This window comes from Emydura macquarii, unplaced genomic scaffold (genome assembly GCF_026122565.2).
Source record: "Emydura macquarii macquarii isolate MOO-44397 ecotype Brisbane River unplaced genomic scaffold, CSIRO-AGI_Emac_v2 contig_1390, whole genome shotgun sequence".
Lineage (NCBI taxonomy): Eukaryota > Metazoa > Chordata > Testudines > Chelidae > Emydura > Emydura macquarii.
The window spans coordinates 12,385,466-12,409,416 of record NW_027131527.1 but is presented as its reverse complement, the minus strand read 5'-3'; the positions used below and the strand labels follow the sequence as shown (position 1 = coordinate 12,409,416).

General features: G+C 42.7%; 1 protein-coding gene across 1 annotated transcript in view; it reads right to left on the bottom strand.

The window, feature by feature from the left end:
• COL13A1 (collagen type XIII alpha 1 chain) overlaps window positions 1-23,951 on the bottom strand; it is a 148,044-nt gene that overhangs the window by 51,122 nt on the left and 72,971 nt on the right. Inside the window, 13 exon segments of the mRNA XM_067552986.1 lie at window positions 58-84; window positions 961-1,023; window positions 3,404-3,439; window positions 4,233-4,259; window positions 6,517-6,549; window positions 7,042-7,158; window positions 11,975-12,040; window positions 17,699-17,725; window positions 18,743-18,769; window positions 18,877-18,903; window positions 20,700-20,726; window positions 21,852-21,878; window positions 23,478-23,513. Coding sequence (XP_067409087.1) covers window positions 58-84; window positions 961-1,023; window positions 3,404-3,439; window positions 4,233-4,259; window positions 6,517-6,549; window positions 7,042-7,158; window positions 11,975-12,040; window positions 17,699-17,725; window positions 18,743-18,769; window positions 18,877-18,903; window positions 20,700-20,726; window positions 21,852-21,878; window positions 23,478-23,513 — 540 coding nt within the window.

Below are 23,951 nucleotides of genomic sequence, written 5' to 3'. Positions count from 1 at the left end.
GAATAACAACTTATCTCTTAAAAGAAATATGGTAGAAAACCATGATCCCCAGCCTACCTTCATGCCAGCATCCCCCTTTTCACCCTGTGCAAGGAGAACAGAGATAGAGAGGAAATACAGAAAGACATATTGAACAAAAAGAGAAAAATAGTATAATCTTAATAGCAATGACAATGGAAAGTAATTGAAGGAGCTTAGCTCATGAGAAATGCATGCAGTGGCTGCAAAGAAATAACTGCCGGATAAAGCACAATTACTGTAGCATCTCGAGTGCTGACTTCAGTTCCTCCTCGTGCACCAATGCAGGAGTGTCAAGGAGAAATGGGTGCATGAAAATGTTCTATACACAATTAGATGATCTGCATCTATGACATTCATCAGTATCCATTGGAGGCATTGACTGGGATTTTCAAAAGAGCCTAAGGGAGTTATGTACCTACATCAAACTAGCTTTTAATGGGAGTTAGTTACCTGAGGCTCCTTTGAAAATACAAAGCATTGTCACTCAAAATCAAGACCTCAGTAACCAGAGTGAGAGGTTATGTAAAGGAGCATCTCCACTAACTTTGCCACATCTGTCATGTTCCAGCAGAAGGTAATGGTCTATGTGCATATAAGTCATTATTCTACAACGTCTACAAGTGACTGAGCAGACTGGAGTCTGGCCCTGGTTCCAGAGAGCAAGGAATCATTCTTGTCTTGGGGCCAGGGGCTGACAATTGGTCAAGACCCATCTACAAAAACAAGTTTGGATCTTGTATGTCACCAAGATGGAGCATGCAAAGAATCTATTGAGTCTCTCTAGACATTTATATCCCATTTCTTACCACATTATGTGTGACTGCATCACACTCCTGTGTACTTGCATTTTGGTAAAAGGGACACATGTCTGGGTGGCAGTAAGTTGCACTAAGCAGACGGAGGTACTGACTAGCTAAGAATTGTTAGTTTAATGGTTACCTTGGGGCCAATAGGTCCAGGAAGGCCAGGTGCACCTGGTAGGCCAGCCTCACCCACCTCACCCTGAGAAGAGAAGCAAGGAAATGGAGGGAGAGGCAAACACAGTCAGAAAGAAGAAAAGGGGCCTTTAGTATACCAAGAAATATTAACACAGATGTGGGAGGATAGGCAGAGAACAGCCCCATAACACACTCAGTAACTTAACCTTCTGACCCTGCCCTGAGAGAGATGCTGCTCAGCAATAAGCAAAGATGTGGAGCACTGAAGGGCTCATTAGAGATAGACAGTTCCCTACAAATAGCCTGATCCCCTCAGGAATTTAGGTACTGCAAACACATATTCCAATCCCTCATACAATACATTTTATCCCGGGCTGAAATGACCCTATATCCATTTGTCTAGATTTTTCATAATTTAGTGTCCCAGGAACCTTTTTTGGGTTGCCTGAAATGTCCAGGTTTTTCATTTCACCGGTCAACATGTTGGGTTGCTGTTTTTTAATAACTAGAAAATGTTTAGCAAGGCTGTATTGCTATATTGAGTAGAATTTCCCATGGGTTTACGAGGAATAAACATTCTAGTGGCACAAGTATCCAACGTGATAAAGTGTTTGAAGTGAAGATAATGACTGCATGAGTGTAGACAGTGTCAAAGTTGTTCTTTTTGCTCAAAGTTAATGTTGATGATAATGTTAAGTTTGATGTTTAATGATAAACTCATTCAGAATGCTGAGTTACTGGAAAAAATTCTCCATTCTGAGAAATACACCTGTGGAGTGGTTGAGTGATAAGCTAGCAGTAGTGACACCAGCACATATTTAAAAACATTTTTTTTTGTTTTTTTGTTTTTTGCCTGAGTATTTTATGAACCTAAAACATGTTGCCACAAAAGCATCCTGTTTTTTAATTTTGAAAATATAGTCACCACATCCCTGGTATCACAAGGCTACCTTCAATCCAAAAAATTAAAATGGAGGGAGAGTTCTCCAAATCCTGAGTCTGCCCATTACATAATGGCAGTATAGAAGTTTCTCTTTCCTTTCATTGCCAACTCAGTGGGGAAGACTTTCTCTTCTGTGTTCATTTAATTCTGTGTTTTCTGCACATTTCCCCTTTAACGGATCTCAATCCTGGGATCACCCTTCTCATAGTATGAAAGGAATTCAGAACCCTTGCTTGATAAATAAATCAACCAGATTAATTGCCATCCATAAGAAAAGATCCGGGTACAAACACCCACTAATATACCATATCAGTGACATCCTCAGCACTTTTGAGGGCTGAGAAGCCTCATGAATGTCGTAAAGAACAGGATAACTGGTTAATGTGAAAACTGACAGTTTGCTGAAAGAAGAAGCAGTAAATTCTGTGTGTCTCTGTAGGAATGGACTGTTGTCCACTGGGGCTATAATTTTCATTTCCTGACATAACAAAACTTCTCAGTTTATGCAGAACTAATTAAAAAGCTCTCAGGTCTTGCCATTTCACCCGCAGAGCACCCATAAAACAACGTACAGATAACAAAGTATGTACAACTACCGGCTGCTGGGAATACTCACTTTCCTCTTCTCATTCCCTCATCCTCCTTTTCAGTATTTCTCCTTCTTTATCTGCTTTCATTTCATTCTCCCCCTCTCTGTCTGTCCTTTAAACTCTCTGAGTGGATTCTGTCCTGCTGCGGTGGGGCTAGCCATATCTTAGGAAGGGATTCACCCTCAGGGGAAGGCAGAGAGGGAGGGCAGTGGATGCCCCAGGAGAACATCTTTAACACGCTGTTGGATCTTCATCAGAATCTGGCTGCCTGGGAATGAGTTGAATGAGCACATTCCCCTGGCACCCTGGCTATGCTTCATCTATGGCCAGCATCATCTCATTTTGGGGCTGCTCTGGCCACCTCTGTGTCCCATAATACACAGGGAGTGCAAGTACCTTGCACTGGGACAACTATTTTCTGGACAGACCTTCCAATGCTAGAGATCCACCACCCTGGCTGGCTTCTGCCTTGTAACCTGTGGCTGAATCAGCCTTTCATCTTTTAGTCTGAGAACGATACAGAGCCAGGAATGTAAATACCATAACTCTTTCCAACCTCCATTCAAACTAGCAGTGGTGGGGGTGGGAGGGGAGAAGTATGTTGACGTAGTGGCTATTGGGGAATTGAAAGTATCTTCAGTACTAGGCTCTCCTAGCAGGAGTCACTATAGGGAATGGTAGATGAATGCTGGCCGTGAGGGAGGTCATAGTTCCTCCATTCCCAGCCTCTGTCACTCACTGCAGGAAAGGATGGGAGAGCTCTGGCTCTGTGTGTGTGAATGTGTGTGGTAAAGGTGGCATTTCTCTGCTATTACACTCCCACCATGCACTGTGGTTCACCATAATGCATTTTAAGATACTGGAGCATCTATTTGCTCTGCACTTCTCAAAAGTTTACCTCCTGCTCTTACCTTCCTTCCATGATATCCTTGAATTCCAGGGTCTCCCTGCAAAAATCAAAATGAAGACAAGCAGTTGATGCTAGACTGAAAAGGAAAAATCCCTGTCCTTTCCCCTGTGCAGATGTAGGAAGAAAAATAGGACACTGAGGGTGAAATTCGCCCTTGTGCAGAGAACCATAATGAGGCCTACATGCCATTTAAGTCCCGCTGGATCTTTCAAAACAGGGCTTACATCCTGTTTGAGTCCAATGCATAGGAGTGAATTTTGTCCTGTGTGAATTACCACATAATAGGAAAACTGTACACTGCAAGACACATTGTTTGATTTTTGCTTACAGTTTACACCGTTACTCTGTCATAATGCTGCTTAATCTTAGAGCTCTATGTAAAGTATCACATGTAAAGCAAATTGGGGATTTTTGCAGGCAAAAGAAATCTCACATTTTGTCCATGACATTTCACAAGTTTGGCAAGAAAAAATGGCAAATTTGGCAAAATTAGCAATGTGGTTACAAAATGAATTCAAAATGTGGAAAATGTTCTATGGTAAAATCCAGCAAAGACATGGCTTGCAATTTTTTTTGCAATATTTCCTGATGTCTATCTCCTCACTCAGACAAAACTCCCATTGGAAACAACAGGCCAGGAGTCTGGGATTGAGTCCTTAGTGAGACATTTCAGTCTGGTCATGAACTTTTTCAGAAATATTATGAAGTGATCCTCCTTTTCCCCTTCACCTCCCCCCAGTGATCAAGCCCAGCTTTGCTCACATCCATGCTAAGAGATTTAAATTTTACATATCCTAGTTTTTGCTTACATGTGATGAAAAATTTCTCACCTTTGGTCCAGGGGGTCCAGGTAAACCCTGTAGATAAGATAAGAACACATTCTGAGGTTGGGAAAACTGAAAATATCTAGAGAATTTGGGGAGGGGTAAATTTTTTTTCCCCACTGGGATATCAATCACTGCTGAGTTTGGTTTTAAAGAGTTGTTCACTTTAGAATGTCACTTCGCAAAAATGATTCGCATAGTTGAACAGATAAACTCTACGGTTCCCCATTTCAGGAACTACCACCTGAGCCCCCTCCCGCATGTACTGTCCCAAACCACCAGGTTTCATCTTAGTAAATTTGAAAACCAAGCATGGGTGCTGGAACTAGTGGTGCGGGGGCAGTGCTGCCACATCCCCTGGCTTGAAGGGGGCATTATATACAGGGTTTACAGTTTGGTTCAATGGCTCTCAGCATCCCCACTATAAAGATTGCTCCAGCACCCCAGAAACCAAGCTACTTTGCCCTACTTGTCATGGTTCCAGAATATGATCTGGTTTATTTTTCTTGCCTATCTTTAGCTCATTCACAGCCCACTGTCTGTATACGCACTGGAGAAAGAAAACCATCAAAACTGGGAACTGGTAGAATTCAATACATGGGAATGAGTAGTCTCTTCCTTACCCAACTAGGTGATCTCAAAAGAGTTAAGGGAGAGAGAGAGAGTTGCTATGAACTACCTTTCCTTTAGAATACACTGTGGAACAACAGAAAGTTCCTTTCCTCATGGTGGAATGTGCTACTATCAGATTTCGAATAGAGCTGTTCTTTTCTTCATTAGAAAGGAAAGCTGTCTGCGTGGAGTGCTACACATCACAAAGTACTCTTCAGGGTCAGCAAGCTCAGGTTTTACTGAATATGGTTTTCTCTGACTTGCCTAGTTGTGGGAATATGTTAACAAGACTTTCAAAAGGAAGGGATGTCAGTTGTGCTAAATTAGAAATAGCCATGCAATTTGCACACATACCAAGCACTTCGTGTTATATATACTATATAAATATTAATATCTAAAAATTCCATATGGCAGCTGCCCTTGTGATGTAAACAGTCCAAATGAGAAAGATGGATCATATACCCCACAAAGGTTCTGCAGCCTGAATTTACAGTATTTTTGCCTGTTGATGGCAATTCAGATGTAGAGTCATTTTTAGTCAGGGCATCACTTGCTACTTGGGGTTAAAAGATCAAAAATGGGGATTTTCCAAATCTTGAGTCTTCTGCCTGTAGATAGCATGCACAAAGAGGCTTTTCTTTCCTCTGCTGACTGGACTTTCCTTTTCTGCAAGCAGGTTTGAAACAGCTATTATAAAAATTTGAGGCTGAAAGCATCTTTACCCCTTTAAGTATGCCCTGTTGTTTTGTGTGCTACTAGGGAAATAGCAGGCGATAGACTGCACATCGTTAACCATTACAGAGGCTTCCTGTATTTTGATGCATGCAAACAGGACTAACCAAAAGTTAGGCATCAGCATATGCAAGCCCTAATTCTGCAGTCCTTTCCTAGTGATTTTTTTTATCAAGATCCTTATGACCTTTCTCCACTCCTCCATCCCTAGGTTATTATCAGCATCTCTTCTCAGTTACTCAGTCCCTACACACTGCTATCATTCTGCTTCTAGGCTACATAAAAATATACTGACAAAGAGGTGAATGGAGGGGCTCAGAGGGTAATGAGCTGAGGAGTGTTTCACATACAGGTTACTACTTCCAATCCAGCTTAGATTGGTAAAGACCAAAAATCATGCCTAATTGACTGTTGTTTGGTGGCCTATACAAAATGACGGGGTGGTTTAACTCAGTTCCTAGTGGATCGATGTCAGCGGTTAAACCTCACAACTGGTACTTCCTTTGGCAGACAGACTGAGGACTGTAAGCCTGTGGAGACTTAATTACCTATCACTCCCAGTAGAGTCCAGGCCCGGTTTGAGACTCATTGGTAGGTGGGTCAGTTTGGGAAAAGCTGGCACTGGAACTAGCCCTGCTATATATATTGTTTTCTGGACAGAAGGCTTCAGTGTTCAGTGCTGCCCATCATGTTTACCATGGGGAAATACATTAGGACTCCTCTACACAGTCCCTGAGCAAGGAATTTGGATGCACCCTCAGAGCAGAGCCAGGTGAATGAAACAGACGGCAATGGAGACATTAAACACAGCTGCCCAGTTTGCCAAATACTTGGTTCAGCCCTGCAGGCATGCTCCGTGTCCTCAGGCATCAAGAAGCTGGCTGCCTTCATACAATGAATGCTGAATGCACAAGGGAAAGAAATGAGGCAGCTCTACTGCACCTACCTTTCCATCCTTTCCAGGCTCCCCTGCTTTGCCCTGTTGTGAGAGGGAAAGGCACATTAGTGACAGTCCTGCTTGGCTCCTGAGGGCCCCTTCTTTTAACTGATTGATTTATTTTCACCTTCCTAGGCTGCTTGCTGTCAGCCTGGGAATAGAACTAGGAGCAGAACATCAAAGAGATTTCAGGGGCTTTTTTTAGTCAGGTTTCTGCTGAGAGCAGGATAATTACAGCCAGAGTGTTACTTCCTCCCCATGGCATAGTCTGGAGAGGAGGAAATGGCACTGGTGTCACCCTCTCACACATGTGTGTGCAGATAGCGATAGCTTGGGGCATAGAACTCCTCCCTCCCTGCCTGGGAACTCTTTCCTCCAGCCATGCACTAGCTTTCCTCCCTCCATGCCCTGGGAAATTGCTTGTGGCCAGTGCACCAGGCTGGGAGGAGACAATAAAAGGCAAAGGAAATTGCATGCATGTCAGGGGAGAGGAATGATAAATGCTGGTTGTTTTGGTTTTTTTTTTAAACTCACAGGTGGCCCAACTGGGCCAGGTTGTCCTGAAGTTCCTGCTGGTCCAGATGGTCCAATTGGCCCTGGTGGACCAGGTGGCCCTGGCGGACCTTGGATCCCCGCCTGTCCTTGTTCGCCCTGAGGTTCATTAAAACAAGGGTTACCATTGGGCAGAGTTAACCCATAGTCCAGCTCCTGCATCCAGGGTGCGTGACATAAAGCAGCTCAGCCAGAGCAGATGAAAGAGAGACAAGCCAAGCAAGTTACAGTTAGTGGTAAGAGAGGTTTCCAAAACTCAGGCAAAGGTCCCCTTCTGATGGTCTTTCTGGGTGGATGATAGGAGCCATTTTCTTGTAGTTTACAATTACATTTTAAATGTAATTTACATAGTACATCCTAGTCAGAGCTCACTTAAAAGAAATGTGAAAACTGGATCAGATACTAAAATATTGACAGGAGCAACCCAAATACAAAGTAAACTGGTTTTTTAAGATTAAAAAAGTGTGATTAATTTTATATAATAAAACTGAGAATGCCCCAAGAATCCTAGAGAGCTTTCCATGTGAGGATCTTAAAGCATTGTGCAGTCAATGATGATTGAAACTTCATAGTGCCTTCTGAAAGAGGGGGAAAAATATTTTTGTAGCTGGCCCATCACCAGCCAGTGTCTTGGATTCCCCAACATTCTGAAGCATTCACACATGGCTTTTGCCTCTGTTGACCCGGCCGGAGGGGGAGGAGGGTCGGAGGGGAGGGAATCAAGAGTCATAACTGGCTGGTGGTGAGGAGGTAGTGATTTAGAAGGATCCCATTTAAATACCCGATTGCTGATCTATAAATGATGAATCCAGTAAATTCTGAGGGCATCATGACACTCAAGTTAAGTGGTCTAGCTGACTGCTTTCTCTTTTTATCACTCCCTCTCCTTAGATACAGTATCACAAAGTCCTAATACCAGTGGCAGGATTTAAGTTCAACAAAATTAAACTCCTCTTTGTGATCTCACTGGAAGGCCTGAAATAAAACTTAGTAATTTATTCAAAATTAATATATGGGTTTGGGGCTACATCACATGAGATAAGAGCACTGTCTCCGCTGATCTTGTACTGCTCAGAAAACAACATTGTTGGATACAATCTAGTCCCACTCACATTCAGTCATGTATCCACATGTGTGTAGAATGCATGTAATACTTGTCCTGTGCACGTAGTGCCAATGCTACATCTGTGCTGTAGGCATGTGTTCTTGTAAGTCAGTTACGTGGTGCCTCTCCCTACCTTCAGTGTCCTTAAGTTTATAAGCGAACAACAAACATTAAATAAAAACAGGCTTGTTCAGAGTGCCCCAGGAATGGCCACAGCTATTACTTCATTAGCCACAGTAAATTCCCCTAGAACTAGTAAGGAACAACACTGACCAGCAGAGAAGGACTGTTTTATAATAATGGAGAAGGTAACACTGTAATGGGTGGGGGATTTAACCTGAACGAAAGAGGGTTTGGATAGCTTGTAGCTGGTCAGTGTAAGGGCACCGCCGGTAGAGGGCACCAGTCACATTAGCAGTAGATTTGGTAAAAAAAATTTTTGACAAAACAGTTTTCCATTAAAAAAATGCAGCTTAATCAAAATCCACAGGTTTTTCAACAAAATCTTTTATGGGGAAAAAGGTGGAACAACTTGTTTTGAATTTCATTTTGTTCTGATAATATCAAAATACTTTCTCATTTTGATCAATTTCATATTGATTTTATATTAAATGTAGTATATTATATGTACATATTATATTTAACATTTTATATAATATAAATATGAAACTCCATGAATCAAAATGAGAAAGTTGAAACGCAACATTTTTACCTTCTATGTTATCAGAAGAATTGTTTGTTATCAAAACAAAACATTTCAGTGGTTCCCAATCAAAATTGTATGGCATTTTTGTTCCTTGGGAATTTCAGAATTGTGGGGCTTTATTCCTATTTAGAATGAAAACAAATTTAAAAAAACTCAAAGTTTCCTGTGGAAGGGAAATTCTGTTTTCCAGCCTGCTCTAGTTAGCAGCTGGGAGGTTGTTGGATTGGGGAGACATATCTGAGAAGCTATAGGAACAATTAGTATTAGGGAGGGAGAAGGTTGGTTTGCAATGTTTGTTCCTGGGATATGCAAAGGTTGAGGTTGGGCCACTTGCTCCTGCAGTGTTCTAGAGTGTTTGGTAGATGGGGGAGGAGCCAAGTATTTGGTACTAGAGGAATGTGAGAAGGATTGGCTATTTGGAGGGTGGGGGGAGTTGGGTCAGGAACTTGCCTCTAGACCTTGCACCTCCATCCATTGCAGCCCCCTGTCCTCCTGCTGTAATCTATGCTTGCCCCTCCCTCCTTCAGAGATGAACTTTGGATGCATATGCATCTCTGCTGAGCCCATTGTCGCACCTCCCCGCAGAACTGCTGCACACTTTGGAAACAGAAGCTCTCTAAATCCTGGTTCTGTGTGATCTGGCCTGCTTCCAGATTCTGAGTGCCCCTGACTCAGACGCAGTGATGACGAGAATGGTGAAGCAGAAGAACCTAGATAGATGCCATGACTCAGTGGGGAGATGCCATGATAGGACCCAGCACAGACCTAGAGTGGGTCCAAGTGTATTTTTAAGGAGAAATGGGGCTCAGCTGACTTGAAAAGAACATGTCATTTACAAAGATAAATAGAAAGAACGAGTTGCAAAGATCAGCACTTTTTGACCAGCTAAATTTAAAAGCAAATTCTCCACTTGTGGGCCAAGTCCAGAGGAGACCTGGCCTCGCCTCTATAATATCTCTTCTTATCCAATCAGAATAGCTTGTTGTTCACCCCACCCACACTCTGGCCTAGGAAAAAGGACCTTTATCTTTTCTCCTTTTTGTAAGCTGTTTCTAGCACATCCTGGGGTCTGTCCACAGGGACACATGAGACTCCTTGAGCTGAATATATATTCTGTAGCCAGATAAATACTTTTTAGCTTTAAATTTTTGGGTGAATTTGGTTCCAATAAATACATGAGGCAAACAGCCTTGGATAGAGTTGGGCCGAGTAACAGGCGCACACACTACAAAATTCTCCATGACCTCCTTGCAATTGCATCTTGTTCCTGACTTGCACTGCTAAGCCGGGCACACATCTCCTGAGCACATCCTACTCATTGGTACTCACTGGTACTTTCGGTTGCTAACCCTATGTTTTACTAGGAGAAGGAGGAATCCCATTTGCTGCGTCATCTCCCACCACTCAGACTGTCAATAGCTGGAATGGGCCCGCTGTTAGATGTGGCTATCCACTTCTTGTGATGGCCAGGGAACTGAAGGTGCTAATGTGTGTATATATGTTAAACCCAGTTGCCTTGATGGAAATTCATGCTGGCAGCTGGCAAGCTTTCAGTGAGGCATAGGCAACCTTCTTTGGTGGGATGCCTGTGCAAAGAATATGCCGTCACTGCAGTGTCCTTCCTTTTTTTGCAGGGGACTGAGCTCACTTTGTTTAAGCAAGTGCTCCATATAGACAGACTCCAGACACACAAAGCTTCATTACTACATAATTATATTCTTATTAATACTTTCAGCCTGGAAAGACCCTCTAGGATTTAACTGGAATGTAACTGGGTAGATAGAGTAAATTGGGGATCAGATATCATACTTATCAAATATCATGTAATATTTTTAGCTATTAATTGGTGCTATTTTTTAGTTTTGTTAAACACTAATTAGTTGCCTAGATATTTCTTGTGGATTCAATGTTCTCTTCTCATTTGACAGGACTCATGGCTAAACCACTGCTCCCTCCACAACAAGTTCTCTGTTATAACACTCTTGCTGATGTAGTATAAAACAGCAGCGGTTTTTCTTCCAGCTACTAGTGGTCATATTTGTTTGACAGCTTCAGCTCTTTCTAGCATTCCAAATGTTTGGCTCCTGGGTTCATCTGACTTTCTATTCTGCTATGGGGAAGCAGGATTTGTCAGATTGGGCTTACATTTTCTGCTGCCTACAGAGTGAATTTCACAGAGGCTAATTGAATCATATACTTTAAGTTCACATGAAAACATTTTTTTTATAGCGCTTATGAGAGTTACAGTCCTGGTGAATGAAGCCCACAGAACAGGTACAGAATGGAGTGCAGCAGTGCAAGCTTCCCCACCTGGCCCTGGAAATGATCTTCAGCTTTAAAAATCTTTCTATCAGCTCAGTTCTTTACTTCTCTCTTGAGACTACCACCTAGGGGGCAACCAATGCCAGTTTGGTGGTTTGTGTGAGGTAAATACCTGTCCAGTAGAAACTGGGCTGAAACCACTTGTTCATTTCACATAGGTGAAAAAACACTAAATGATAACTCTAGGTAAGTGAAAACTGAATTGGGCATGGATCAGTAGCCTAGAGGTGAAAAGGGATGGGTATTCCCTAGAGCGTTTGAGTCATTCTGCTTTCTATATCTCATACATAGCGAAAACTGTTTGAAGTAACCATGCAAGGGACTGACAAAAATCAGCTGATAAAGTGAGGTGGCTCAGTACATTTATAGGGGGCCATCATTAAGACAAGAATTTGCCTAGTAAGCATGGCTTCTTGCACCAGTTTTAGAGCACTTACTAAATTTCAGCAAAGGGTCTCTGGCCAGCCATGTTGTTGTGCATGCAGGAACGGGCTCCTTAAGGTAGAAGTCAGACTTTGCCATGACACTACCTCCTTTTTTACCATAGTTTCCTTTAAGAGTCACATGTTTCATATTCCATGTGTTTTATTTTAAAAATCTGGACTCACTCTGTTTCTGTTTAGACACATTTTCCCATCAAATATATCCTCCACTTTAAAGAGAGCCCCCTAGCTCTGCCAGAGTCTTTCTGAAATCCCCTCTCTGAGAAAGGAAGGAAAGAAGCTGATTAATCTTACGATTCGGAGTAGGCTTAAAACAGGCAAGGAGGAAAAAGTGTCTACCTGGAAAGTGCGTCTCTTTATGACCGGGGGTGGAGCCAGCCGCACTGAATTGAGGAGAGGCAACAACTGAAGAAGAAGACCGAACCCGAAGGTCACAAGGCAAAGGAGTCAGTAGGACATCAAGAGTCAGACAGCAGCCAATGAATAAAATGAAAAGATAGGGAAAAAGAAAGACCGTAATGAGAATAAACAACAGTCGAGAGAGAGTTGTGAGTGGCACAGGGAGGGATACTTGTCATTGGGTACCGCTCGGCAAACCTCTGAGCTCTTCTATTTTGTACTTTAAACACAGGAAGGAATACCTCTATGCAGGTTTTCCTTCAAAGGACTATAATTTTGCTATCCTTTTGTCTTTCACCAATTGGTCTTTGAAACCCAACCAGCCTATCAATTCTTTCTTGCTTTCTATCTCTTCTCAGAAAGAAAACTTACCAAGAGATTTCTTGTGCAGCTTCTGCTGCACTCCTCAGATAACCTTCATTGCAACAGAGTTTCCTGGGGACAGTGCTGTGTCTCTCAGTTGGTCCTTATTAGAACTGGGGCACTTATTAGGACAGCAGTTTGCTCTATGTTTTTAAAGCCCCGCTTGTCACCTGAGCTCTGTAGCAATTGTGGCTCCATATTTCTGTGCTCCTCATTACAAGAAATATATATTTTTCTCTGGATGTTATCTTGTTACTAGATAAATCCCCAATGAATTCTCTACAAATTGCAAAGACTGGTGAGTATACAGTTACCCTTCCTACAGCTCACAATTATCCCCTTTTCTTCCCTTACCCCAAGATTGTCCTCCATGTCCCTTTTAAAGCCCTAATGATCTCGCCATGCCTCTCCTGGTTAGACTTGTTCCTTCAGGGTTTTGTGAGATTCCACCACTTAACTGGCTGAAGGAGTTGGTGCACAACAATGAATGATTCCCTCCCAAGCAGAAGCTAAGTTCATCATCTATTCGTCAACCTCCCATTTCCTGCTAGGGACAGCAGTGAGAGAATGAGACCAGAGTGTGAACTCGTACCCTAGCAAAGCAGAGTTCTATTAGGAGCCGTCTCACTTGTTCATGATCCTTCATTTTCTTTTGTTTCACAAAGACTCTCAGTATCATCATGACCCAATTCAAGGGTGAGTTGAGATGTCCCCTGATCACCAGAGAATGAAGTTCTGCCTCACAAGATGCTGAACCTACGCTTTGCATCTCCTTGTTTAACAGTAACAATGGCTTGTGAGCCATTTTGAACAGGAATCCTCTCTACATCACAAAGCTGAAATAATGTACTACAGCTCGGGGTCTTCTGTTCTGGATCTAATTTCCACTTCCAAACATGCTCCTGTCTGCCTGTGTGCATGGTAGGCTGCTTTAAGCCACAGAACACTGGTGTTGACAGCACCAATTCAAACACCAGGAAGGCTCAGATTAGCCTGATTCTCTTTCCCATTTGCATCAGTTTCACACTAATCCTAACTCCATTTAGGTCACTCTTGATTTACAACTGTGTAAGTGAGGGGAGAAGCAGGTCTTCCATGTGCACACACACGGTGCTCATCTCTGTGGGTTTTCCCTGTGTGAGCTGTGAACTTGAAGCTGAGAGGTGTTGCCCGCAGGTCCCCCACGACAGTGATGATGTGCATCTAAGCAGTACACTCTGCTCCCCCTGAGCATGGCTGTTTGTATTTTAGTGAAAGCTCAGACCCAGTCTTGTTGCAAAAGTGAAAGGTCATCACAATATTGCAGCCTTACAGCCCTGCCCATTGGGCAGTTTATATAAACAGTAAATATATCCTTGTGGTAAACCAGTGGAGAGAGCCTGACTCAGATGACCACAATTACAAGCAGATTTCCAGACCACATTAGGGTGCACTGAACCTCAGAAGAATCAAATATGATCATTTCAGCTTTTGAGGTGAAGCAATATGGTCAGTTGAGCATTTGAAAACTTGCCGTACCCGTGCTGTCAGCATACGTGGCATCTGGGAGGGAGTAAGCAGCCATGTTTTCAGTGCCATGCCTCTGGAGACCAGTCAGTCTCTCAGTGGCAGTCTGCACTGATGGCCTTCAGGTTTCACATCATTGTTATGGTTATCCCCGCCCCTAATCTAACACAGGAAATCACAAGGTAAAGAAGTACAAAATGGCACTAGCAAATCAGCCAGGCCGCCTTTCACAGAAGCAGGTTCTCCTCTGCCACAAGGCAAACCTTTGTGAAGAGTGGGGTGAAGAACAGTGAAAGGAAGGGCTGGGGAGGGGTGGGTGGGATTTTGGCCAGCGCTCTCATGGTTCTAGTTAGGGCATTCAGTGCCAGTTGTGCATTGTGTGGGATGTGGCCAACACCACTCAATATGATACAGTATCACAATGGCTGGACAATACAGAGATATTTTATAATGTTCTTCAACATAGTTTGATGAATGGAAATTTCCATTTGGGCACTAAAAGGAGAAGATCAGGGATACAAGAAGCCAGCCTGGTGGCTCAATGGTGCATTCTGGTCTGGTTGCCTGTTTAGTAGGGGCTGGGAAAACTGCTATTTTCTGGATGGGCAAAGGGTGCATTTAGCATCTCCTTGTAGTAACTCAGGTGAATGATCTGGTAGCCACCAGGATGGGATCAGTGCAGGGAACTCATGTAGTCTTACTGTCTGGAAGAAGTATGGCTGAAATGTGTGAACTGGGAGGGGCTATTCAAAATGGGTGAAGAGAAAAATGGCCTGGAACCTCAGAAGCCTATTTAGTTTCCCTTCTTCAAAACTGAGCATGGGTGAGAAGGGACTTGGCTATGAATTCAAGTAAATAGAAAGCAAGCATATGAGATATGGGTAGGAAATGTATTTCAAGCCTCTCTCTCCTGTCCCCAGAATTGCACCCCCAAAATCCAAATGACAAGTTCTTTTCAACACAGAGCCTGCAATATTGGCTCCACATCCTTGTTTCTTTTGCATCAGAACTGGGTCCAGTTTAGACCATTACTCACAAACCTTCAGTGTAAGGATCTGATTAGAGCGCAGGGCTGCAAATGTTGTACTTAGGTATTCCTAGGGGACAGTGAAGACACAGTGACACAGAACTGTGTTAGATACACCACATCATCAGGAGAAAAAAGAGCTTTACTGACCTGAGTTATTCTGAGACCAGGTTCCATTCCCAGCCCTACACTGGCCGTTGTGATTTTGTAACATGCTCTGATAACCCAGTCTGACTTTAAAGTTTATACTGTGTAGCCTACTAGTGTGGTCTCTTTACCCATAGCAATAGAGCTCCTGTTTGCTCATGGGTTACACAATAGACAAATGGTTTAAAAAGTGGGCCAATGCAGGTTAAGAGGAAGCCCTGATCTTAAATTTCCTCTCCCTAAAAAAATCAGCCCAAAAATCTCTCCCTGCTTTTATCATATTTGTAATTCATTGTCTTGCTCATGACATCTGATAATGGTAACTGCTGCTTGTATGAACCAGGATCTTCAATAAGACAAATTGTAAGTTAGCTAAAAAAGTGCAAAAAGCCTATTTTAAAGGGCACTTTTCTTAATGTTCACTCTTTTTTTTTTCTTATAATGAGGAGGAGGAGGAGGAGGAGGAGGAGGAGGAGATCTCAGCATATGCTGGTGCATATCTACTATTCCCTTCCCCTAAGAGCTCTCCAGCTCACAGGTATATTCAACACAGGAAACTAATCTGAGGGCAGTTGTCACACACACATCCGAAGCTCTGACTCAGACAGGTTAAGCACGTCCACACCACTTTTTTAAAGATTGGATTTGGTGCTCCTATAGACCTGGTTAGAACCCAGCAGGTCACAAGCAGGCTTCCCTTATCTAGCTTTGTCAGTATGCATCATAACTGTAACCTGCAGCATCTCCTGTGTTACAGTCCTGGGCCTTTTTTAAGTGGGGACTGCCTATTATTGATTGGGTGGTCATGGTATTTAAATGTGGGCCAACATCCAACAATGACTATAAATTGAGACCACTTATAACCTCAGTCAGGTATAAACTGAGGTTACTGTTCTTAATTTGTAATCAATTTCCTCATTTTGTTGGGTCCCTGCCCCCACTTTTCACCTTGAACAATGTGGACAGTCTGGAGCCAAGGGCTGTAATGGAACCCAGGACACTGCTTAAGTGAACATTGTTGTTAGCTTTTTTTTTTTTTTTAAACATAACAATCTAGTGAGACGGCCTGTCTAAATAAACACAGCTGACCTTCTATTATTGTATCGGGGCCGGAACACACAACCATCCTCCTCCCCCCACCACCCAGATGCCACTGACAGGTTTGCTATCTACATGCAGTCTTCATACCAGAGTCTTGGACCACCTCTAGCCCCACTTCTCTCTGGGCCCAGGGCCAGAACCCAATCTAATTGTCCAGAGACTTTAAAAAAAAAATAAATAGGCTTTTAAGCTTGTCTCCCTGAGGACAATGGTTACAAGTTCCAATCCTCTCATATGATGTCCTTCCAGTGCATTTCCAATGGCTTTTCAGAGCTAGAGTTGTTTTTAGTTTTGTTTATGCCCGGCTGAATTCTATCCCTATAATCCCCTAAAACCCATGATATACTCCCTTCTCTCTTGACAGGGGTACATGCCGGACAGGGCAGGATGGGGAAGCAAGTGGGGCTATTTCCTGAGCTTAATAAAATTATTACTGAAATAAATAAAAATGTCCCTCCCCTTTTCTAACCAGTGGTGTGCAAACAGCCAAGCAGCATCTACAAGATTACAGGAAATTCACTTGGACCTGTGACAGAACTTGGACTTCTAACTGTAAATGTACACAGTAGGAATTATTTACTGGGTGAAGAATTTCTACCCCTCCTCCCTCAAAAAACGTCCTGCCCCTCAGTGAATACATGGTGTTTAAGTGTTCTAACTATAAATACAGAGGCTTTCCAGGCACACTGCCAGCTTGACCCACTGCCTTTCACTGATTTGCTCTTGAAACCTGCATTTCTGCAGCCCCTTATGGCCAGATAGTGCCCTCTGGATCTGCACATGGAAGGGGCCACCCATGCAAGTTTTGTCCAACTTTAGCTCAACCAACTCTGCAGCACCACCCCTGCCTTCGGGCTCTATAGAAGGCTCTCCACATGGTCCAGGACCTGTGCTGGAAGAGGAGAGTGTAGGGAGCAGATAGGCAGGGAAGGGAGAAGTGGCCAGAACAGTGCAGAATCAGGGCACAAGATGGACATTGTCCCCCGACCTGGCTTTATGCAAACTAGGTGAAAAAGATAACAGAGCCCCTGGCTGAATAGCCTTTTTCCTGAGGCCCCCCCCCCAGAAATCCTGGCCATGCTGCCAGCGAAGGCACTAGGGTCCAGAGCTGATATGAGGCACCAAACCTCTGAATGACCCTGGATTCCTACAGATCTCCAAAGATCCACCAGGTTTATGGGTGCAGCCTACTTTTCCTTGTGAGGCAAACCCCATCTCCTGACAGGATGATGTTGGGGAGAGGGGGGGGGGAGGGGGAGTTCTCCATGAGGGGATGATTTGGGTATATATCTGGAGGTCTGTTCTACTTTAAAGGAATGAAATAAAGTTGTAAATCCCGCCTGGAAAATTCTATCTGGTATCTTCCAACAAAACATGTCAGTCAGTAAAATGGCATTTGTGGGACACACACAATGGACCTCATTAATGAAATATCTTACATTCCCATATAAAAGCCATTCAAACAGACCAGGATTAATGTGCAGGAAGCCATGAGACAGTTAATAACAAACACTGCTTACCCTGTGTGGGTAATCTCCACACTGGCCCTGTGAAAAGAGGGGATTAAAAGAATATAGTTTAAATAGCGAATGCAGAGAACTAAAATAGGTATATGGGGTCAGATCCACAGCAGGTATAAATCTGCGTGGCCACATTAACTTCCATGGAGCAGCTATGCCAGTTTATACTAGCTGAGCATCCAGCATATACTCCATACACAACACACACACACACATTTTATAGGATTTTCCAACATGTAAGCCATCAGATTTTCTCTGTAACTGCTGGGTCTTCACAGTTTGGACAAGATTTAAAAAATCCTAAATTCATATTTAGGCACTTAAATAAATGGTAATTTTCAAAAATCTTGTGCCAACATCACTCAACACTTTTGAATATCTGACCTCTGATTTAGATGCCTACATATGGATTTAGGAAACACACCTTTGGCTTCTAGTTTTGGAAACACCGTCTTTTTTTAATTTTGTCAGGGTCTTTTTCTTGAAACAATTTAGAAAAAACAAACAAAACATCATCAGAGCCCCTAGGTCTCATGTTGCTCCTTATCCATTGATGCTTATAACTCTCCTTCATCCTTTAAAATGTATCTGTTCTTATTACAATATGACCATGTGGAAAACATTTTAGCCTCAGTTAAAATTATGAGTATGGTCAAAAAAAGCACTTTGATATAGCTCACATTGGTTTCCTATCTATATTTTGAGTCATAGCTGCATAATTTAGTGAAGAAAAGAAGTTTTTACTGTGAATTCTTTAGCCATAGAAGAGCAAAGTTGTATTCCGTTCTGCCGCAGGCATTATCAGCAACATTTCTAGATGAATTCTCAGTCCATAATCTTTAGCATTGGTCATTACAGGAGTTGACATATGAAGCAGGGAGAACACAGCTTGATTTTCAGATGCCCACAGGATGAGCCTATGGTCTATTTTGTGAACTGTCCTAATTCACTCTGAAAGCCATAGCTGAAGCATCAAGCCTGAGTCACTCAATCATTTCCCTGCCTTTTAAATTTCATTATAAACCTAGCTTCCATTAAAATTACCTTTTCTCCTTTTTGTCCTGGAGGTCCCTGTGAAAGAAAAATAATAAAAAATTAATTAAAGAGCACTGTGCATATTAGGGGAAAAGTGCCAAAAGAAGGCAGATTTACAAGAAAGTGGTAAGTACTGCACTTACCGGCTGTCCCTTGGGACCAGCAACACCCTTTAAAAAATACATTGTTGTGAGTTATATATACACATATACTTGTATATTCAATGACAAGAATATTAAACAGCTCAGCATTGGCATGTACTCAGATGGAAACATGGCTCTTTAAAAAGTCTTTAGCCAAAAATGCCTATGGTAGATCTCAGTTCCCTTCACAGTATTTGGTACACTAGAGGAGTGAAGATGCACAAGTGCTGCAGCTTTACTGAGGGGGCACACTAATGGGAGAGTGAAAAATTAAGTAGTTATAGACAGTCACCTTCTTGGCTGACACACTGGGGACTGAAGCAGGGACCTCCGGAACGGAAAGCATGAGCTGCTACAGCCAAGCATATCCTCTGTGGATCAGTGCACATGGGCACTAGTAACACACACGCACCAGGGGGTTACATGTTTTGTCTGCTCAAAGGAAGATCATCCTGAGCATCTGAGGCTGCCCAGATGAGCCTCCGCTTAGCTGATGGCCACCACAGCATGGATTGAACCAGGAGCCTCCAGTGCTAAAAGCGTGAGCTGCTAAAACTTTTTAGTGAGGGGTTATAACAATATCCTCTGTGGCATGGCACAGCATAGCAGGGGCCTCTAACACATTCACCAGTGGGTTCAGTTTCACCTATAATTTTTCTTTTTTAAGGTCTAATTTTATGTGTTGGGCACCCTCTATTCATTTCCATAGGAACTGAGGTGGGTTAGCATCTCTCTGCAGTTGCTCAGCACTTTGCAGATTCAGACCTGAATAAATTAAAAACCAAAGTCTGTGCTTGAATTCCCTCATACAGTTTTCATTTGCTTAACTGAGAATCACATGCATGTCCCCAAGGGCAGCATTCAGCCCTAGAGAGTGATGGGCTTTAACTACAGAAGCCAGGGGACGCATCATGTGTAGACCAAGCCCATTTTAACTCTACTTCCTCAATGTGATATTTAGGAATAGTCAAGAAGTATTTTCGTCACTAATACATTACAATCAATAAATCAAATACAAAATATTTGGCACCTTGGGCCATCAGCTGCTGTTTGGTGCAAATAATGATATGCCCTGTGCATGCAGGATATTACTGAAAGCTACTTAAACATTAAGGGGATAGAGAGAGACCATTAATTTGCAAAGTAGTGTTAAATCAGTAAATGCTGGCCTTCATGTCAGGTCAAGCAGGAGTTTGGTGGGGCTCTGGCCTGTACTATTTTGACAGATTCTAGAGAGAAAAGGAAAGGAGAGATATAAGATTTTATTTTAGCTTTAAGTAGAGAATAAGAGAGAACATCCGCTTTGCTTTAATTCTGTGTCTTGCATATCAATACACAGACTGTATTCACTGAAACTAGTGACTTTACTGGAATAAGCACAGATAGGTAGAATAGCAGTAAAGAACAAAAACAGTAACAAGTGAAAAAAAAATTGGTTTTTATGAAACTTTCCATAAGCATTCACTCCTGAGATGAGTCCAATCATGAAACATTTCAGCTTCCGAAGTATTTTTAAATAACAATTATCGACTGAATATAAAGCTTAAGAATGGAAATGACATTCCCATGCATAATATAGAGTTGCTATTGTGACATGATCATCCAGATACTCATAATGTAAAAATTATAGATAAACTTCCCAGCTTCTGCTATCGTGAAGTTACTATATTAGCTAGGAAGTTAGTATGTTAGCATGAATTTGGGTGGTTAGTATGCAGAGATTAGGTCATTTCATCTAAGCCAAACTCCAGCTAATGCCCCTGAGAACCAATACAACCCCAAACCAACCCACTACTCCCTGAAGAGATACATGTAGTTTTTACCATCTCCCCCTTCTGTCCAGGATGGCCCTGAAAAGGAAAAAGAGTGTGTGTCAGGTGCAACCATTATAGTGCCCAATGGAATCAGGCCTAAACACTGCATTTACTCATCCTCTTGCTGTGGCTGATCATTTCATTTTGCCTGTGGTTGGTGCTAAGGAAGAGATAATGTTGCCTCCATGTAGCATCACAGCAAGTGGATCATCATTCCTGATCATTCAGATGTAAAGCACAGAAAATAAGGCTTTGCTGATGAATAGCATGGACATATTGGCCAAAAGGGGTTCATGCTTTCCCACTGATTAGAGGAAAGATTACAGGTGTCTACCCTGCATGCAATGATGGGCAGGGTAACAGTACCCTGATTAATTAATTACCCCCACCCCCACCCGGCAGAGTATAAGAGGGACGTTTCGGGGAGGGGGGCTGTTGATGAATGTTTCTGGCAGTAAGGGTTAAGAGCCTTAGTATGAAGTCTGGCGCACCAGGGAGGAAATCTAGGTCCTCTTTCTTTCCATAACTTGGTTGCAGAGAGCTACAGTTTAGACTTTGTTTTGGACTTGCCTGAAACAACTCATGCCTTGTTTTTTGACTCTGGCTGGGAGACATTATGTAGCATCTCTGTTTACCCTTTACAAGGGCAGGACATTATTTACATTTGTTTGTCTGTTTTACAACAAAGCCCACCACAAAAGGAGGTGGAGTTCTACAAAGGCCTGCAGAATCCTTTGCTGCATGGGCTGATCTGTTGCAACATGGGGGAGAAATAAACACTAGTGTTCAATTAAATAACTAGTCTAGGCTCCAGTGGATGATGAAACCTGATGGTGCTACATGGGGGAACTCAGCTGCTCAATTAGTTAAACTGCAGCTTCATAGATAAGTGCTAGTTCACAGGTGAATCAAAAGGAAATCAGAAGAGCAACATCAGTAGGGCACCTTCCAGGATTTACTGATGCTCTGAAGCATCTGCAGGGGGATTTGGTGTTCTTATCCTGCCCATGACCCTTTATATGCATATGGTCATGCACACAGTTTGCAAAATAATTCTATACAAATTAATTCATTAACAGTGTGGCTCAGAGGACAGGAGAAGTGTTGGATCAAGGGACATGGACAGGGAGAGAGAAGCCATGAAGGAAATGTTTTACTTACCGGTCTGCCATCCAAACCAATTGGACCCTGAAAGAAAAAAGGGAGAGCTGATGGGAAATCAGTTAATTGGCGGTTTATCCATTTGACCTACAAACCTGGGTGGGGAACCAGTAGGTTGCAGATAGATCACACAGGGTGTGGAAGAAAGAACAGCAAAGGAATGACGTGGCCATGACTACAAACAATAAGCCCCTTGAGATGGAGAAGACAAGAAGAGGAAAGAAACGGAAGAAAGAAAGCAATTTGGCTGACCCAGTGGAGTGATGCTGCGTGAGAGATTTCTTATTCTGGTCTCTCACTGGCTGGATGTGCTGCAGAACCAATGTACCCATCATTCAGTCCCATGGAATAGTTTCTTGCCTCAGTCACTAGTGGCCTCTGGCTTATTAACTGTCTTGACAGGCTCTGACTGGCCCTTGCAGTTTGCTTTGGCTGAAAGGATGCTAGCTGTGATGCTAGCTAGAAGTGTTGGGGGCTGTGTAGGAAGAATGGGGAGTCCTCAGGACTCTGGCAAGGTTACTGAGAAGTCATGGAGAGGTGAAGACATGAGGGGAAGGGAAAGGAAAGGAAAGAAAGGATTAAAAGTGAAGATGGGAGTTAGACTTCAAAATACCTTGAGGGTCTGGCTCCTCCCCCCCCCCTTCTTTTTTTAAACTTGATCTGGGCTTATTTGCTCTCCTTATGCTTGGACATCAAAGTGTGGAGATACCAGCTTCTCCTCAGCACCTTGCTCCTGCTAAAGTGAGGGTGGTTTGTTTGTTACTGCTCACTTTTCAGGTAGGCAGGGCAGAGAATCCAGGGCTCAGTGTGCATGGAGACTGCAGATTCCTCTTATTTATTTCAGTCCAAGGTAATCGCCTGCAGAGCTGTGTTTATACACAGCAAGTTCTTGGATGAAAACTACCAAGCCCTCAGCTGAACTAAGCAGGCTAGTGGAGGGGGGTGTGTGTGTAACAAAGATAGTTCAGAATACATTAACAGAAAATGCATAACAAATACTGAGTCTTGGAACAATAGATGCTACGGATGGTGCTGCAAGTCCAACTTGCCATCAAGTGTGGGGCTGAAATGGGAATTTTCTTCATCTTCAGAATCTGTTTTTCACTCCATTGCCCACTCAGGCTATATCTGTAATTTATAGTGCTGCAAAAGAAATTCCAGCCATGTTTTTACCCTCTCCCCCTCCTGCTTCCTGGGCTTTCAGTCTAGCAAGGTCAATAGCTGAGCCATACTGCACAGAGCGCTGGATGAATCTCAGGAGCTCTTTGTTATTACAGCATCACGCTGGAGTTCATTAAGGCTGGAATTTCACTTACCTGAGGTTTATTTTCTTATTTTGGTTGTTTTGGGGTTTTGTTTTGTTTTTTACAGCACCGACCTGGCTTCAGCTATAGTATTTTAACATTAGGGTTTTTAAAAAATTTAATTTCCTTTAGTGTTGTGCCTTTGTTTTTTAAGGCATCATTAAAAAGAAAAGAAAATAGTAATGAACCAGAAAAAAACCTTTTCAATTACACTGTATTGGGCCCCCAGTTTTGGATGGAAATGCTGAAGGGCACTTAGTTTTAGTGACACTAGCTGGCAATATTATACACTTGTACCTCATAGATTAACAGTTCCACTTACCGGAAATCCAGGAAAACCTCTCGTTCCAGGCTGTCCCTGAGAAGAATAAAATGGAGACAGAGAGGTTTAAAGAAATCTGAGAGCAGTGCAACATGTCTTCCTAAAATTGCTCTGTAGGGCCTCAGGGTTGGTTATTTTCCCCAACCTGTTCTCTGTGTAATATCACTGCAGTTCTCAGTATAGTCCCCCAAGACTTGAGTATGTTTTAAGAAAGCAGGCTACTGGCGAGCCAGGGGAAGTCTCCAATCACAGCTTTGTTTTGTACAGAGCCAGGACAGTGTTGGAGATGGTCCAAGTTGGACTCTGAGTAGTTTGTCTGAAGTTTCTAACTAATTAAATGGGCGTTCCTAACTCTCACACTGGCCTTCTGGGTCATTTTCTAGTGTATAAACTCTCTTTATGGAAATTCCTTGCATAGCCACATGCATTGCCATAAAATGAGGTGTTTAATACTGAGTGATTTGTAGTGAAATG